At 40.9% G+C, this 19604-nt stretch overlaps 1 protein-coding gene across 1 annotated transcript; it reads left to right on the top strand.

Moving 5' to 3' along the window:
* Window positions 1-1798: 1798 nt before the first annotated feature.
* LOC121504842 (vang-like protein 2) lies at window positions 1799-19370 on the top strand. Its single transcript, XM_041779914.1, has 8 exons — window positions 1799-1925; window positions 8686-8927; window positions 12349-12472; window positions 12789-13396; window positions 15220-15356; window positions 15687-15822; window positions 15910-16156; window positions 19060-19370. Exons 2-8 carry the CDS (start codon window positions 8857-8859, stop codon window positions 19315-19317), a joined length of 1581 nt encoding a protein of 526 aa, XP_041635848.1. The 5' UTR covers window positions 1799-1925; window positions 8686-8856; the 3' UTR covers window positions 19318-19370.
* The last annotated feature ends 234 nt before the right edge of the window (window positions 19371-19604 follow it).

Genomic DNA, 19604 nt, shown 5'->3' with positions numbered 1-19604 from the left:
TAACATAGCCTTCTTAGTTTGGCCTTAGCTATGTTAGCTGCATTATAATGTTATCATCAAGGACAAGCTTTTGTTTTGTATGTTAACTTGGCCTAATTAAAGGTGCAGTGTGTAGAATTTGAATTATTAGCAATATTTAACAATCAGATTCTAGATTGCAATGCCTGCTTTTGGTGGTAACCCTGGCAACCAGCGGAACAGTTATTATTCAACATTTACACCATTGATTTTTCAGGTCTGTTTTATGGGTTGCCACAAAAAATTCCACCAAAAATACACTGCTCATCCTAGGACTATGATTTTCACACTGCATGTTGATCATCATCAGAGCTACAAAAAAGCCTCTCGGACCCATGCCAAAATCCCAACAGGAAGTCCACCAGCTCCACCCCAATTTCAAAATAAGGCAATTTTTTGGACAATTAAAAACTGAAAACTGATGTAACTTTGGGGGATATCATTCTATGGTCTTCAAATCGTTATGGTAACACAACAATACCACATTGAACACTCCCACATGAAAACTGCTCATCATGGCGCCCTCTACTGCCAACATGAGGTGATGCAAATGGGTAATTTCTGTATTTTTCTTACTGTGTTGAACCTATCATGCTCTGATTTTGACTTGAACTCCTCATTATCAGTCCCAACATAGACATGCGTCACTCTTGGATGACCAGGTGGCCTTGTTGGCCATTTTGACCCTTCGCCACGAGACAGGAAGTGTGTGTAACTCTCATATGAACCACCTGATTGCCTTCACATTTCATATGCATGATCAGGGTCTGCCTCTCTACAAATTTCAGTGTTAATGTCATGGATTTGCTATAGCGCCCCCTACTGTAAGATGCAATTACACCTCAAAAATAAAAAATCCAATTTTATTTTAAATTTACATGATAAATGGTCCGTCCCTCATCACCTTTACATGTCCACCTCCACCTTTGACATACTGCCATCTACTGTTGAGGGGCAGTACTACATCATATACAAAATGCACCATGCTGAATGTTTTTAACGTAATGATGCTAAAATGAGGATCGCCCTGGTCTCTTTGCCTAGCTGCAGCACACTGCACGGGTTCGACTACACCCCGCTATTGCCACATAGTGGCAGTTGCGCCACACCCCGAGTTGCACCGGGGTGCGAGGGCCCTCCAGTGCTGCTTGCAGCCCTAGTTGTGTTTCTGTTTTTTTTAATGTTATCCAAAAAGGAAACCACATTTTAAGGTTCTGATAACTGTGTTTGTAATAGAAACCATGTTAAAGATAGCTTACTATAAAGTAAGATTTATTCTTAAAATTAACCAATTAATGTATGTATGAGAATAAATGAATATATATATATATTTAAAAAACACCAAAATAATGCCTCATGAATGATGACTGTGAAATGTAAATGTATGTCCGCTTCAGTCTTCTGTGTAAACAATTTTCATTATGATACTATAGAAACAAACAGCCACACAGAGAAGAAAGTAAATACAGACATCAGAAAAGGAAAAAACAAAGGGTAGATAACTGATATGATGTCATACCTGTGAGCCGCCGCTCTTATTCTGAAAGTCTATACCGGAAGCTACTGCTTTACTCCCGCTGTTCTGCCGGTGGGATTCTCTCCTCTGATGGTAGTGGATGCTCGCAGTCATCAGTGGGGCTTCATGCACACATAGCCGGGATGACGAGCGTTTGTCTCGCTGCTGTTTTTTCGGCTTCGTTGCTTCGAATTGAAATGAAACTTTCACCTCATAAAATCAAACAAAAACTACAAGAATTAAGAGTAACTTTCCGGTTATGAATGAGCGTGGACAGAGCGGACTGATGCGAGTTTGGAGAAAGTGAATGTGGAGCATTCAGCGGCACTTTAGTTGGAAACGCTGGGCTCTTTGTGCAGCGGACTGCAGCTTTATCCTCTGTTGAAGAAAGGTAAGACTCTCATGAAGGGTGAAAATCTTTAAGTGTGTGTATGGAAACACTTGCCCAGTTTGGCTTTAATGTAGTTTTATCATCTTCTACCACTTTATTTTGATAAAGCCGGTCATATTTCTCGGTTTGTTCGCGCTTTCATCGCCTGTCAGGACTCATGAGCTGGCAAATAACAATATCGATCACTGATTGACTAAAAACTGATTTCCCCCATCAGTTTTGCGCACACAAAACCACTTTAACCATCTTGCATGACTCTTATCCGCGCACTTTATCCATTTCGCGCCTTTACGCATTGAGTGTGCCAAATGGCACGCTCGTTTGATAGATTTCCTTCTCTTTCCACGCATGTGAGTGGAGTTTGCTGTCTGTTGCACGCAGCGGCATCCTTCCATCCTTCCTGGGTGTGTTCCGCTTTGTCTCCATCTCTGACTCTGCGTTTCCTTCAAACCAAACTGTCCTGAGCGCTGCGGCTGATCCAGAACTCTTTTGTATATGATTATCTTCGACTTTTACGCATGTTGAATGGGTTTGTTTATTTAGTTTTGACCCTGAAGCCAGCGGTGTGCTGGTGTGCTCGGATGCTTTTTGGAAAGTCAGTATTGAGGCAGCAGCAACCACGCCTCGCTGGCCCACTGCCACCCTGAGGCCTGGAGGCCCCCTGGAGCCACAAAATACCCCAAAACGGAAACACACGAACCAAAACTATTTCTCACTTATTTCTCAACTGTCTTTAGATTTAACAATAAAATCTACTAACCTTGCTTGTTCTCAGATGATAGATCTTATTTAAACATAAAACTATCTCACAGCTCCTGCAGACATTTCTAGAGTAGAGAAACTGTTGGAAAAATGAGCAGCACACATTATTTCCAGTGTAGTGAGAGTATTTCTGTTTCCACTCTGCACGTGCAAACCTCCCACAGTCAGTGTTTTTCGATCAGTGTGTGATTGATCACAGTGGGAGAGGCTCGTCGTTGTGATCAATGGGATTGACTGTCTCAGATGGACTCAGAGTTGGTTTTATTTATGTTAGCAGCAGGATCAGCATGGCCATGTTATTTGGCCCACAATGTAAATGTGTCAAACTGACTTTTTGATGCTTTAAGCTTTTTACCTAAAGGTATTTATTGGATTCATAAAAGTTGTTTAAATCCAACAATGCTTGCACTTGCCAAAACGAAATTTTTTGTTACTTAGTACTACACATGTACCAAAAAAGTAGGGTGACAGCAAGATTGAGAAGTGGCGTTTGGCATGCTACAGAGGGGAGGGCAGCCTAAGCTGCAAATTCAACGGCAAACGTGCCATCAAATGGGTTGTGCCGTATCTGATATATATGCCTTCTGTCTCACTACCATTGATTTTACTGCTGCACATCTGTTTTAATTGGCAGCGTAATTGCAACATAGTAATATTGTAAGTTTCCTGCCATCTGGTTTTCATATGTATATATATATTTTTCTTCTTTTAAGATTTAATTTGGGCACTTTTGTGCCTTTATTAGGACAGTGAATAGAGTCGGAAACAGGGTCAAGAGTGGGGGAGAGACATGCGGTGGGCCTCAGGCCGGATTTGAACCCTGGCTGCCTATGTACATGGGGAGCGCCTTAAACCACTAGGCCCCCTGCTCCCCAAAAGCTATATTTTTTTGGTGTATCTGAGATCACAGTTTAAAGCAATTTGTTGCAGCGTATACAAGAAAACCATGGTAAATGTTGCAATGTTGTAATTATTCAAAGTATTTCATCGTTTTTCTAAATGATTACAGTTGATAGGCCAGTATTGATTTAATCGACTATGACTAAACACGTTCTTGGCTACCTTTTTTCTATGTTGAAGACTAGACTAAAACTAGCTAAAAATATATCTCTGGTGATAAAAACTGATGAAAAGTAAGTTTAGTTTGGACAGTTGGACATCGACTGTGCAGGTTTTTCAGTATTTTCATCAGTGTTTATTAAATCAATTAGAGTATTGCCAGTGCATCGGACTGACCCTAAGTGGAAATGTGTGCTGTAGACTGACGACTCCACATTTTAGATTGTTTTTGGAAAAAATGCTTGTAGAGTCCTTTGGACTAAAGAGAAAAAAAGCTCATCCAGATTGTTATCAACATAAAGCTCAAAAGCCAGCATCGTTGTGAGGGTGAATTAGGGCTAATGGCATGGGTAACTTGCAAAGGTGCAGTGCTGTGAAAAAGTATTGGCCTCCTGATTTCATTTTATTTATTTGTTTTTGCCCCCTAAACCTAATAACTGGTCGTGCCATACTTGACGGCAAACCTGCAAGCAAGCATTTGTGGTAAATTGTAAACTTTCAGGAATTTTGGCCCACTCTTTTTTGGAGAATTATTTTAATTCGGCCACACATGAGGGTTTCCCTGCATGTTTGAGGTCAGGCCATAGCATCTCAATTAAATATCAGTCCGGACCTTTACCAGGCCACTGTAAAACCTTCATTCAGAGGTAAACTTGCTGTTGTGTTTGGGATCATTGTCCTGCTGCATAACCCAAGTGCTCTTGAGCTTGGGGTCACGAACAAATGGCCAGACATTCTCCTCCAGGATTCTCTGGTAGAGAGCAGAATTCATGCTTCTGTGAGTAAGGGCAAGTCATCCAGGTCCTGAAGCAGCCCCAGACCATTACACTATCACCACCATGTTTTACTCTCACTATGATGTTCTTTTTATGAAATGCTGTTATTTTTATGCCAGATGAAACAGGACCCACACTTTCCAAGAAGTTCAACTTTTGTCTCATTAGTGCACAGGATCTATTCCATCAGGATGTTTTAGTCAAATGTGACACGAGCTTTTGTGTTCTTTTTGGTCAGCAGTGGTTTTGGCCTTGGAAACTCCCCCATGGATGCCATTTTTGCCCAGTCTCTTTCTTACTGTTGAGTCATGAACACAGACCTTAACTGAGTCATTTGAGGCCTGCAGGTCTTTAAATGCTGTTTTGGGTTCATTTGTGACCTCCTAGATGAGTCGTTGATGCACTCCTGGAGAAATTTTGGTTGGCCGGCCACTCCTGGGATGATTCACTCTGTTCCAAGTTTTCTCCATTTGTGGATAATGGCTCTTACTGTGGTTTACTGGAGTTCCGACGCCCTAAAAATGGCTTTGTAACCTTTTCCAGATTACAGATGGCAATGACTTTTTCCCATCTTTTTTTTTCACTGGTTTTCGTTGTCTAATATTAAAATTAGTTTGATAATCTTAAACATTTAAGTGTGACAAATTTACAAAGAAATAAGGAATCAAGAAGAGGGTAAATACTTTTCACAGCACTTTACACCTTTAGGACAGAGTAAGGGGTGGATGTAGTGAGTAAGCATGGCCAAGGGTATTGCTGGTCAGGTGGTAGGGTTGCTGCAAGCCCCTTTTCATGCTGTGGATGTCCCAAAGGCCCAAAAACCACCGACAGTTTCATTGCTGGGTGAAAAGGCCTGGACAAAAGACATGCCGTCAAGCTTGACCTTGGTCGCTGACTGACACGTGTGTGTTTACATGTTTTGAGCTTGACTCTCCCATCCTCTCTCCACCCCCAGGTTGTGGCACTTAAGGCCCCATGATGCATCCTTAGCGCCCTATATGCCTGAAACGTATATACATGGCTGTACATGTAAATGAAATACAAGAAATACTACAGCAACATTTAGTTGAAAAACTTATTTACATGAAGCTCCCTCAGTCCCAACACCAACTATCATTGAAGGAACGCTGTAGGTTTATTAGATTTGACAGCCACTCCCTGCTTGTCAGTGACTTTTAAAATCTGCACAACCTGCATGCAGCAAAGATCTAAATTTAGTTATCATGCCACGTGAGAATCTGGGCTGTCAGGTCAGTGTGATTTCCATTTTTAACAAGAAAGTGAGCAAAGTGTTCTGCCTGGTGTGATGATGTTACATAGGCCCACTGTGTTCTACTTTTAAAAACATTTTTAAATGTTTTATTGTCACCCCAGGGGCTGTTGCTCTATTCCTCATTCATGCATGGATGCGTTTGTGGCTGGAAACCTGAATTTCCACCTGTGAAGCAGCTCTCTTGGAAACAGCAGTGGTTTTTCCTCAAAGATTTCCCTGTTTTGAGTTGCTGTTATTTCTCTTATACCCTGTTTAAGATTTCCCAAGCAAAGGCATTACATCTAGATGGTATGTTTAAATTTATACACAGTAGCTGTGTAAAACCAAACAAAGCAAAGATTTCTATGTAAGCATATCAAAAATACAGGGTTGGATCTTGTAGAGTGTTTCTGTGTGAAGTATTGTGGATTCTGTGTTTTTTTTATTCAAGCATTGTACTCCCCCTCATCTTGCAGATGTCCCAGCTGAGAAGTCAGTCATGTGTGCATCACATGAGAGCCATTACTGTAAACTGGTGTCTAATATGGAAGAGGAACTCAGGAGGTTATGGTGCAAATTGCCAGCATGAGGAATTTCATTATTACATTACATTACATCTGATTGTTCTCCTGCTGTTTTCAGAAAGTACCTATTTAAAAAAAACACTGTGTACTGTGCAGTGGAAAAACCAGACTTGAAGTGGAAAACAAACAGGTTTAGACTTGTATACAGCTTTGATTCTTTATGTTCGAACCAAATTTGGCTTTTTAATACAAGGATTTGGCTGTTGTTCATCAATCAAGCGCCTGCTACAAAATCAAACTATGTAAAGTTTTTTTGTTTTTTTTTTTTTTTTACCTGAAAAACACACACCAGCTGAAAACATTCCTGGATGACTACCTCCCTTACTTCTTAAATAAAGCTCGTGTCTTTTTAAGATATTCACGTGAATGGAGATTTTGTCAGTTGCTGCACTAAAGTTAGCAATAGCACAGCTAGCAGCTAAGCTAGCCTCTCCAAAGAGCATTGAACAGAACAATTGAACCTTAAACTGCTCCTATTTTTACTTGTCTTTTTATTTTTTGTGAAGAAGACCTCTAAGAAAACCAGTTTTCGGTTATAAGACCTCTTTGACTCATTAAAACTAAACAAAAACAAGCTAAGGGTGGAGAACATTAGGCTAGCGTGTAACTTCTTGACTAGCACCAACAGGAAACCGTATATCAGGATATATTATTCCAAAATATTGTATGTTAATATGATCAAAAATTTTGATATCTGTTGATTCGATATTTGCCTTTATAAGCTAATATCTGCCGATACTGACATCGGGTCGATATTACGTGAATCCTAGCTAGGAGGTCTTCAGGACTGAGTAACATTAATAGCCTCTATGCTTGGTAAATCTGTCAAACTCTGAAAATGAAATCAACTTTTTGTGAAGTTTAGGGATCTTACTTATTGTATGTAGAAATTTTTTGATGGTAATTGCAGAGCACAGATCCATTTAAAGCTCCACATGCGCTGGAAGTCTATGTGCACTCTCCCATAAGCTAACTTAATAACCCCTGCTAAGTTTAAGGACTTTGGATAAACTTTGTTTTTTTCAGCTTTAGCTTTGTTTGATCTGGAAAGATAAAGACCTTGACATAAAATGCGCTCTTGGAAATTTTGAATAAACTACATGAAACCTTCAAAGAAGAAAAAGAAACTAGCTACAAGACAAGCTAGCATAGCTGCAGCTAGCGACAAACAAGCTTGCTGCAGCTTTTCTTATGTAGAAAAACATCAGAAAAACATACATTCTTGTGACAAAACAGCTAATACAGTGTTTCTTTTGCCACTTTAAGTGACGGGCTCTGTATTTTATGGGGGAAAAAACACAAAGAAACTCTAAAAGAACAATATTTCTGTTAAGCTAGCTTAACTGTTCTAGCCAACAAAGAGAGATATACAAGAAACAGAACTCGACTTGAAAATGATTCCTGAATGTTAAAACAGCTGTTTTAAGAGGGTTTTTTTTTTTCCAAACCGGTCTTTAAAATGAAATTCAGTTTGAAAAAACTTAATTTGATAGCTAACAGTTTATGTAGCTTCCAGCATAATGAAACATCACGTCATATCATTTATCATTCTAAGCCTTTTGAGTGATTAGTGTCGTTTGTTTTCTGATTTGTGAAGGGGGTGCAAAGTTGATGGTCTGGTTGCCCTTGCCAACAACAGCCCCCCCACCCCTCTGTCTTTTCTCACCCCTCGTCTCCCATTCATCACCATTGTCGTAGTTTGAGCTCTGTTGTCCCTGGAGACCACAGGGGACAGTTAAGGAATGTGGCGTCTGGGCGAGTATGTATCACACATGGACCCAAAACAGACCAACGCATAATAAGCACTAAGAGAAAAATCATATTCTCTTTATTTCTCTAAATATTAAATTCTGCTTGGTCCCTGACATCGTGCTAAATTTCTTCAACCTCTCAGGTTTGAAACTGGAACATTATGAGCTGCTGTGATGCCTCCACCCTTTGCATGTCTTGCACACAGGAGACTTGCAGCCAGGAATAGAACTTGGCGCAATTGCCCTTTATTGGTTGAGAGCATGCTCAGGTCCAAATCACTTGAGTTGGCTCATAAAAACTCCCTGAAAAAGAGAGAATGGGCTCAGCCATGTCCTGTGTGACTGAGAGCACACACAGAGATGCTTTCACACACCGCACAGTGCCAGCAGAGCAACAATACTGTCTCTCTTCTTGTCAAGGTTTCTTGGTGCATTTCCCTCCACTGTGCCTTCACTCCTGTCTGATATGACAAATTATCTGCCCCTCTCCTCTCTCTTACTTTTCTTGCCTTTTCCCAGCACACTGTTTCTGTCATTTGTCTTCTTCTTTCTAATCCCGTCTTCCTCTTTTCCCAGGCCTCCAAAATAGATTCCCTCAGGAGTAAAGTGGACTTGCTGCGCCTCCCTCTGCCCCTCTCCTCCAAGTCCATCAGCGAGCGCAAGAGCCAGCTGGGCGTGGTGTGGGAGAAAGGCGGCGGTTCGGGGGCAGCAGGGGCTTGGAAAGCCCGCCCACCGCCAGCCTCAGACATGGATAACGATTCGATGTACTCGGGTTACTCTTACAAGTCGTCCCACTCAAGGAGCTCCCGTAAACACAGGTATGATCACATATGCTTACTAATACAAACTGGATGATAGCTCTCATCATCAGTATCAATGCAGGCTATTTTGAAAGCAGCTGCTCAGCATAAATGAGGTCAGAGCTGAAACTGATCATCTTAAGGACCAAATCATCAGACAAAAACTTAAAGACCTTTGACTTACTGTCATTTATCATGCTATAAAGATAAGGTAAAATCACAGAGATAATGCTGTTACTTTTTCTTGAATTTGTGTAGAATTTGTTTTTATTTCACTTTGTAGATATTTGTAGGATTTAATATAGACCTATGGTTCTCAGCTGGTGAGTCAGACAGAACCCAAAACTGGGTGACAGTGCTGTTTTAATGGGTTGTGAATGTACCAGGAAAAATAACTTGTGGCAGAGCATCTTATGTACGGAAGTTCTAAGCTGACTTTCAGCAAGATATTTTATTGTACTCCATTTTGCCATGACAATAACAACCAATATTGACATGCTATCATGACAAGCAGAGTAAAAACGTAGCATACATGTCTTCCCTGGGCTTCTGTAATGTTTTTTTTAACATGTTTGTTCTGTCCTGTGTCATTGTTCAGTCATAGGTTTGGTTGCACCGAAGTTCCGATCTCATCAAATAAATTTGTTGGTTGAAAATTTTGAAAGAATTCAGGTCACAATTTCTCATGAAAGAGGTGGTGGTGGGTCCTGAGTAGGATTGTATGATATAACTTTTTTAATACCATTAGCTAAACCTTCTCAAAATTTTCCCAAGATATCACTGCTAGAATTTAGAAAAAAACATTATACAAGAAGCAGGTCAGACCAAGCACTTACCTGCATGCAGGTGCAAGCACAGCAAATGTGTCTGTAAGAGTGTTTCATTTAATCCTTAAACAAAATTCTTTGAGTCTTAATAGAGGGATATGGACTATTACAGGGGATTAAGAGTTGCAGCATTGTTTTCACACTTCACATCAGGGTTTTAAATTAACAACTGCCACCTGCCGGATGCTGGTGTTTTTGTGCAATGGTAGGTTAATTTACTCAGCCTACCAGCTATGGCGACTGGTAAATAAATGCATTGCAACAGAGTGATAAGTGACCGAGAAATATGAAGAATTTTGAATCACAGGTTTTTAATTGTTCATTTGCTTTTTAGAGCATGGCCATAGTTCTCACCATATAAGCTCATGTACTTTAAAATGAGTTCATCGTCTTGAGTCTTGGTTGAGGTTTATTTAAAGTCAAATCAGCCTTAGAGAACGTTGTTACAAAGGACACTTTTAAAACCTCAAACTAGTCAAGTCTAGACAGATAAGACAATACTATGCTATTACTTAAATACTATAAGCCTTGATTATAATGTCATATATCTCTACTTTATACAGCCAGATTAAAGAAAGTGGCTGGTAAAAACCAGTCAAGCTCAGCACATGTCAGCTAAGGTGGACCAATATTGTTTTATCTAGAGACAGATTTTTAGTTGTCCATGAGACTGATGACTGATGTTTTGAAACCAATATGCATTTATCATGATGTACAAAATGTGCTTGGCAAAAGTAAAATAGCATGATAAAAAGAGTAGAAAAATAAACAATATATCCCAATGCCCATCTGCATGGGAAACGGCACAGAGCAACACCATAGCAGCAGGAAAATAGGAAATGATACGACAAACTTACTGTGTCAGTGGCACCCAGGCTTAAGTGTTGATTGGCTTGTACTAATGACATCTAGCCAATCAGATTGACTTGTAGATGACATTTGGTGAGACCGTGGAGAGTGAATATAAAACCAGAGTGGAAGACACACTTTGCAGTGGAACCAAAGTAGAGCACTTTTTGATCCATAAAGTTTATCTATTATCTGTAAAATAAAACGCCAATACTAGGGGGGTTAGAAAATACAATATCGATACACTGAAATATGGTGATATTTCATGGAGCTATACTGTATGAATATTTTGAAATGCAGTATCGATAGTTTATAAATGAATAATTTACTGTGTTAGTACGATAGTTTGTGGTTTAATTTCACCCCCTGACGGCCAGTTGGTGGCAGGCATTTGACCCTTCCCTCTCCTCCTCTGCTTAGCCCACTATATGCAGTATATATATATATATATATATATATATATATATATATATATATATATATATATATATATATGTGTGTGTGTGTGTGTGTGTGTGTGTGTGTGTTTACGTTTTAGGCATGTTTGGGATGAAATTTGAGGCTGAAGTAAGGCTGTAATGGCATACGCCCACCTGAGGGCCCCATCTGGGGGGAAGGAGGATTGACACAGTCCAGGTCATGCTCTGGATGTCTTTGTACATAACCAAGGGCATGGGAAAATAATCTGAAGAAAACAAAACAAAACCACAGCTTAAGGGCGGAGTTATGGGTAGATGTGGTGCTTAAACATAGCCTAGAGTACTGTTAGGGCAGGTAGAGGGGTTGCCACAACCCCCTGGTTGTCGTGTGTATGTTCTGAGCACCTGAAAACTGTTGGTGGTTGCTGGGCGTATTACCAGGGGTGCAAAGGCCCTGACAAAAGAAATGCTGTTAAGCTCGACCTTGGCTGCTGAGCAACACATGTATGTGTCAAATGTGTCGACATTGACTCTGGCCGCCCTCCCTTCTCTTTCTCTCTCTCTCTCTCTCTCTCTCTCTCTCTCTCTCTCTCTCTCTCTCTTTCTCTCTCTCTCTGTATATATTTGTGTGTGTGTGTGTGTGTGTGTGTGTGTATATATATGTGTGTATGTGTGTTTGTATATGTAAATAGAATTACAGAAATATTGCAATGTATCACCTTGCTCACAGTACCACAGTGTATCAGTATCGTCACGCCTGTACCGGGTACGTATCGCATCACCAGATTCTTGCTAATACACACCCCTAGCCAATACTGATAATCGGCCAAATATCAGCTTCAGTAATCAGCCAGGCTGATAATCGGTGGACCCCAAAAGTGGACAAACATGGGTGTCACTTGGCAGCCAAGGCCAAACTCGACAGCATCTCTTTTGTCCGGGCCTTTTCATTCCTGGTAAAACACCAAAAGACCCTTTGCAGTTCTCGGATCCTTGGGACATCCACAGCGCAACCAAGGGGGTCTTGAGAGCCCTACTACCCACCTGGACGGTACCCCAGGGCATGCTCACTCACCAGAACCTCCCCTTACTCTGCCCTAAAGTGGTGGCCTTTTTATTTTTTTGCATGTCCCTGGTAATATGCAAGGACATCCGGAGCCTGACAGGGGTTGTATCGATCCTCCTTCCCACCTGATAGTGCCCTCAGGCCATTTGCTCCCCTTTCTTCAGCTTCAACTTTTGACCTAAACACGCCTGAAAGTTCTGCACTGTCCGGTATATATAAACAGAATTCTATATATGGGCAGAACACTTTGTCTCTGACTTGTACACTCTTTTCTCCAGGGAGAGGAGGGACAGACATCGCTCAAAGAGCCGTGATATCAACTTACGTGGGGACAAATCGGTGACGATCCAGGCTCCTGGAGAGCCACTTATGGACGCAGAATCCACAAGAGGAGACGACAGGGTCAGGGTCAAACTGTTTTAATCATCACCTTACAGTTTTATACAGAATTATGTGTTGTTCTAGCCAAATTTCTGCTTTCAATGACTTTGCATCTATTGGTCTCAGTTGTTATAATACTGAAAAAATCTTCTGCCTGGTAAGGTTTTTCGTGCCATTGTGGCTGAATTCTTGCTCTCTGGAGGATTAATGTGCACTCCTTGTAAATAATATATATAATGGTTGAGGTATAGTTCAATAGTTTAGATGGTAATATTCATTATTTGGCACTTTATCGTAAAAATGATTGTTTCATCCCCATGCGATCCTCTCTCTTCAGGATGACAACTGGGGCGAGACGACCACTGTGGTCACAGGCACCTCCGTGGACAGTGTCTCCAATGAAGACTTGACACAGATCAGGAAGGATCTTGAAGACTCTTCACCATTAGACTGCCGCCGTTACCTCAGCCCAGTATTAGGCGCCATCTTGGGTCTCTTTGCTCTGCTCACTCCCCTGGCCTTCCTAGCTCTCCCACAGCTTCTGTGGCGGGACACGCTCGAACCCTGTGGTACACCGTGTGAAGGCCTTTACATTTCTCTAGCCTTTAAGCTCCTTATTCTCCTCATCTCCACCTGGGCGCTGTTTCTACGCCCGCAAAGAGCCACCCTGCCACGTTTCTTCATCTTCCGCTGTCTGCTGCTGGCGCTAGTCTTCCTCTTCGTGGCGTCTTACTGGCTCTTCTATGGGGTGCGGGTGCTGGACTCCAAGGAGACGGACTACAGGGGGATTGTGGGATATGCAGCCTCTCTTGTGGATGCGTTGTTGTTCATTCAGTACCTGGCTCTGGTGCTGCTGGAGGTCCGACATCTGCAGCCTGAATTCTGTCTAAAGGTGGTGAGGACTGCTGATGGCGCCAGTCGCTTCTACAATGTGGGATGTCTCAGGTATGAGCGTGAAAAGACAGGAACATTTTTCAGTTATTGAACACTTTTTCTATTGATTTAAGCTTTTCAGATCAGGATTTGTCATAGGATGTTACACATTAGAAATTATATCAACCATTTACGCCACAAAAAAGGTGCGAAAAAGTATTTTCCTCCCTCCTGATTGATTATTTTTTTGCATACCTGTCCCACTTAATTGTTTCATTCGAACTATAGACAGTAGAAGATGAAGAAAACCGAAGTAAATACAAAATACAGTTTTTTGAAGATGTTTTCATTTATTGAGGAAAAAGTAATCCAAATGTACCTGGTGCTATGTAAAAAAGTAATACAAAGCTATTTCGAAGACTTTGGGACTCCAGCCAACCACGGTGAGAGCCACTGTCTACAAATGGAGAAAACTTTGAACAGTGGTAAACCTTCCCAGGAGTGGCCGGTCTACCCTTACTCCAAGAGTGCATCGAGGACTCAACCAGGAGGTCATAAAAGAACCCAGAACAACATCTGAACTGCAGGCCTCATTTAACCTATTTAAGGTTAAATTAGGTGTTCATAGTTTGACAATAAGAGAGAGAGTGTGTGTTCCAAGGCCATTTCTGATCTCCAAGACTTTTAAGGAAATATTCTATGGACTGATGAGACAAAAGTTGAACATTTGAAAGATGTGCATCCTCCTACATCTGGTGTAAAACTAACACAGCATTTCATAAAGGAACATTATACCAACAGTCAGACATGAAGGTGGTAATGTGATGGTCTGGGGCTGCTTTGCTGCTTCAGGACCTGAACAACTTGCCGTGATTGATGGAACAATGAAATCCGCTGTCTACCAGTGAATCCTGAAGGAGAAAGTCTGGCAATTAGTTCTTGACTTCAAGCTCAAGCACATGATCCTGAACACACCAGCAAGTCCACCTCTGAATGGCTTAAAAAGCAAAAAGAAGATTTTGGAATGGCCTAGTAAAAGTCCAGACTGAAATCGGATTGAGATGCTATAGCATAACCTCAAACAGGCAGTTCATGCTGGAAAATCCGCCAGTGTGCCTGAAATAAAACAATTCTGCAAAGAAGACTAGAAAAATTTAAAGAAATAAAATTCCTCCACAGCCATGTGCAAGACTCATTGCTAATTATCACAAACGCTTACTTGCAGTTGTTGGCGTCAAGGTTGCCATGACCAGTTATTAGGTTTGGGGGTTCATTAATTTTTTACATAGGGCCAGGTAGGTTTGCCTTCTTTTCCCTTAATAAATGAAATCATCAATTAAGTATTATGATGAATTCAGATTTCTGCAATGTGGTTTTGATAACAGCTCATCATGATAAAGATCTAAATTTTCAATTTACTTTCAGCCCTACTTTTAATGAATAGTACATCCATTAAAGGAACTTAATGGGCAGTCCAAATGACATCAGATATTATATGTTGACCAGCAAAGGCTGGTACTTTTAATGCTGATTGTAATGCTGCCTGAAATCCAAATACTGGTATGTTATACCTGATACACACATGTCAACATGACTTAAAATTGATAACTTTGCACCAAGGGTCCTTAATGCTTTCCTAAGCACAGTGATCGTATGTTGCCTTGGGAGCATTACCAAAGAACAGTTGCTTTTCTAAGAAGTTTGCCTTATTTCCTGATTGTTTTTTCTTGTGAATGCAGCCCAGTGGTTGTTCACCACTTCCTCCAAACGTTAAAAGTGGTGCTAAATCTGCCAGATTGTCAAATTTTATACTAACAATAACAGTTTCTTGTTTTGAAAAGTTCTAGTTCATAGAAAGACATTTATTTCTCTTCTTCTTTTTTTTGTGAACACAGCATTCAGCGTGCAGCAGTTTGGGTTTTGGACCAGTACTACAGTGACTTCCCGGTCTATAACCCTGCTCTTTTTAACCTGCCCAAGTCCATCCTCTCCAAGAACATGTCTGCATTCAAAGTCTACAGTCTGGGAGAAGGTAAAAGGAAATTTTCTACATCTCCATTTCCATTCAGGCCGCTTGCATGTGCAAAGTTCCTAACGTGAACATATAAAATGTATTCAAGGGAATAAAGGACACATTTACTCACATTAAACACTATTCTAGTTTAATTTAGTGAGAACAACATTAAGCATGCAAATATAAGATATTGCAAAGCATTTATGTGCATACCTGACTGTGATATCTGTAACCAAAGTTTAAGCTGGATTATGTACTAAGGTTTGTGAAAGAGTTAAAAATGGAGCACATGCTCTGAATGTTCAGTTTTATTAACTGTTTTCTTAAACCCTCTGTTTCCATCTACAGAGAACAGCACCAATAATTCCACAGGTCAATCCAGATCCATGATCGCAGCGGCTGCTCGGAGAAGAGATAACTCCCACAACGAGTACTACTACGAAGAGGCAGAGTTGGAGCGGAGGATCCGCAAACGCAAGGCCAGGCAAGAACGAATCTGCCAAGGAACACTCACAAATAAAGATTTGAATTGTATTTGAGAACATTTGAATTTTACAATTTCTTCTCCCAGGCTGGTGGTGGCAGTAGAGGAAGCCTTCACCCACATCAAGCGTCACCAGGATGAAGAAGCAATTGTGTCTTCCCCAAAACACCCACGGGAGCTGATGGACCCCAGGGAGGCAGCCCAGGCAATCTTCGCCCCCATGGCGAGGGCCATGCAGAAGTACCTCCGCGCCACCAGGCAGCAGTCCTACCACAGCATGGAGAGCATCATTAACCACCTGCAGTTTTGCATCTCTCATAACATGACCCCCAAGGTAAGGAGTATGCGTATGCCTTTATTTAGTTTATTTCCTGTATGGTATTTTAAACTCAAATGCTTTCAATTTGATTAGATCTGATACTGTGACTTTTATAGTTTATATTTCATATAAAAAAGACATTTTACACTGCCTATAGAAAGTGTTCATCCCCTTGGGTCTTTTTCCCTTTTATCAATTATATAAATCAAGGATGGTCAGTATATTTTGGCTTTTTTGACCTAAAAAATTACAATAAAAGGATATGTGTGGAAAGGTCACAATCAGGCTTGCACATCTGGACATTGCAATCTTAGTCTTGGCAAATCTGCTCAAGTTCTGTCAGGTTGCACAGGGACCATTCGTGAACAGCCCTTTTAAAGTCCAGCCACAAATTCTCTGTTGGATTAGGGTGTGGGCTTTGACTCGGCCACTCTGGAACATTCACCTTAAAACCAGGAAAAATAAGATTGTCCTCCTATAAATTTGCAGCTTTCATTTTACCCTCTACCTTTACAAGCCAACCAGGGCCAACTGCCAAGAAGCATCCCCACAACATGATGCTGCCACCACCGTGCTTCTCGGTGGGGATGGTGTGTTTGTGGTGATGTGCAGTGTTTGGTGTCTGTCAAACATAATGTCTTGTCTGATGGCCAAAAAGTACAATTTTGGTGCCTTGGAAATACCCATCCCCTGACTTACACTCTTTAAAGCTTGAGTATGTAACATTCAATGAGAGCTGTGTAGAATCAACTCTACTCCCCCTCCCTTCTTGTTCTTCTCTGGGTTTGAGCTCCATAGCTCCACCCCTCTTCTCATATACCTCCTCGCGGATGAGCATGTCCACTGAATCGAATACTAATGGTGGCAAAGCTCTCGTGGAGTGATTTTTCTCCGCTTTTCCACAGAAATCAATGGCCAGATTACAGGCAAGAATACACTTTAGTCTGCCATTGTATCAACTTCTCACTGAGCTGAGAGGAGGAAGCACACCTGCTACAGCTGCCAATAGGAACACTTCCTCTGACCTGAGCTGTGATCATAGCCGGTTTTACCATTAGGCAAAGGTAGGCCTAATTGCCTGGGGCCTCGTCCATAAGGGGGGCATCAAGAATTTGCCTAGGTTTTTTTCCCTACAATTATAGCTCACTTATGTTTTTGCCACTCCCCAGGTCAAAGAAAATTATTCATAGTTTAGCATTCAGAGCAGGGAGGAACATCATAAAAAGACGCACGGCAGAGCACAGCTGCAGCATCACCTCTGCTCTCTCAGTGAGTCTTGTCCTGTCCACACCTCTGACTAGTTTCTTGCACAAGGGCCTTAACAAATGTCAAAGCCAGTAGAAGAACTACTCTAGGGGCTCAGGCATGTGCTTAAAAGTCAAGTTTTTACTCAGCAGGTGAGGGTTTGTATCTCTTTAAGCAGTAATAGTGCAGAAGTGCGATGAATCTCTGCAAGATCCTCGTCTCTGTCTCCATCTCTCTGTGCCTCCCCAGCTCTCTCTCTCTCTCTCTCGTCTCGTTGGACTCTGTGCACTGTTCCCAGGCCCAGTAAAATAAGGGTCAGATCAGGCATCGTGGACGACAGGTTGCTGTTTTAAATCCATAAACAGTCATGTTAAATGTATATTTATTATGAATATTACAGTCTTGTAAATTTATCATCAGTGGATCATAAAAATGTTCAAATCTGTAAAAACGTTCACATGTTACTGGGACAGCATATTTTTGCCTCACCTGTTTAGATTACCTGCAGGTAAATTCTCTTTCTAAAGTAGCTAATTTACCCTTTAGTGTGCAAACATGCAGCACTCATCAAAATGGTGGCTGCATCTAATATTGGATAATTTCTCTCTGTAAACATTACAGCAGCCTTTACGTCAGCTTTTGTCATACTGATGTTGCTAAAAAATTCCCCAGCCAACAGGACGTCTCATTGGAGCAAATTCAGCCCCTGACCCAAAATGAGTTTGACATTTTTGTCAGTTTTAGTCATCACAGATCTATTTTTGTTAGTCTTTGTTTAGTTTTTGTCATGGAAGAAAAGGCAGTCAACGAACATTTTTAGTCATAGTTTTGGTTGACTAAATTAACACTGCATTTAAGAGGTTTGTTATTTTGGTCAACAAAGCCAAATTATATTGGCCATGATGGATTTATAAAATCACTAGAATGATCCAACATCCAAGGGGGTGAATATTTTTATAGGCACTGTAGTTTTAATTAAATCATCTTTTCTAATTTTGTAATTTTGAGCACTTAAATGAAAAGCAGTATGTCATCTGCATATAGAGAAACTTTATTCTCATTTCCCAGATTTTTTGCCTTTTTTTCCCAAACCATTTAAAGAACTTTCTTGAGATGGTATACAGGCTTTAGCTAGCTGGTGTAAAATGTGAGGAAAAGTCTCATTTATTGAAGGGAATAACGGTTTCAAATCAATGTTAAACATTATGTCCGGTCAGTTTGTTTTATCCGTGGCCTTAGTTTGGTCATTTTTACTCAGACATGTCTGTGTACCGTGAACCTTCTAAAAGGATTTTTTTTTTGGCTTGTATCCTCTTTTTTTCATCAAAAGAACTACCCTTGCCATGAACCTGTTTGTTACTTTTTATACTTATAGCACAGCATCTAAACAACTAAAAAAAAACAACTGAAATTTGAAATCTAAAGTCATATTGAATTTTTTCCCTGTTGGCACATTAAATCTTCAGACAAGTTGAGCCAAACTTATTTATAAACAGCTAATTTCTAAGATGATACGAGTTTAAAAAAAACACTAAAAGATAAAGAGCATCATGTTACAGAAGTACATAAATGCTTAGTAAAATTAAGTGTAATAATAAAGCAGAAACTTTAACCGACATCCTAACTGCACATTCAAACCCATCTGCACGTACTTTATCTGCGTGTTCTTTCAGGCATTCCTTGAGCGTTACCTAAGCCCTGGTCCTACCCTCCAGTACCTCGACACCAGCAGGGGGCGCCAGTGGACACTAGTGAGCGAGGAACCAGTGACGTCTTCTCTGAGACAGGGCCAAGTGTTTTCCCTCAGACGCCTTGACTTCTCTCTGGTGGTCACAGTGACGCCCCTCCCCTTCCTACGTCTGAGCGAGGAGTTTATCGACCCCAAAAGCCACAAGTTTGTCATGAAGCTTCAGTCAGAAACATCTGTGTAGGCGAAGAAACTGACCTACTTCTGCTGAAGAGACACTACACAGTTACATCTTTTTTAAACAGTATTAACATAAATCACTTCAGTCATTCTTAGGTACGTTTGCTGTTTAGTCTAAATTTGATGACAAAGTATACCTGAAGTGGTAAATTGTCTTTTGTGAGTATTCTGAGTGGTCTGAGTCTGAGTCTGAGTCTAAGTCTGAGTGGGAGTGCAGTTGACTTTTAGTCCTCAGACTTGTGACTTAGTCAGACCTTTCTTACTTCCCTTTTCTTCGAATTTATTTTATTG

This window comes from Cheilinus undulatus, linkage group 22, assembly GCF_018320785.1.
Source record: "Cheilinus undulatus linkage group 22, ASM1832078v1, whole genome shotgun sequence".
In the NCBI taxonomy this organism is placed as follows: Eukaryota; Metazoa; Chordata; class Actinopteri; order Labriformes; family Labridae; genus Cheilinus; species Cheilinus undulatus.
Note: the sequence above shows the minus strand (reverse complement) of the source record. Positions and strands in the feature narration are given on the sequence as shown.

Bases quoted from the DNA above. Each gene is read 5' to 3' on its own strand.
- LOC121504842 (XM_041779914.1), top strand. From the start codon at position 8,857: ATGGATAACGATTCGATGTACTCGGGTTACTCTTACAAGTCGTCCCAC. The intron at 12,473-12,788 runs GTCAGGGTCAAA...CTCTCTCTTCAG, and splicing joins CCACAAGAGGAGACGACAGG to GATGACAACTGGGGCGAGAC. The intron at 13,397-15,219 runs GTATGAGCGTGA...TTGTGAACACAG, and splicing joins TACAATGTGGGATGTCTCAG to CATTCAGCGTGCAGCAGTTT.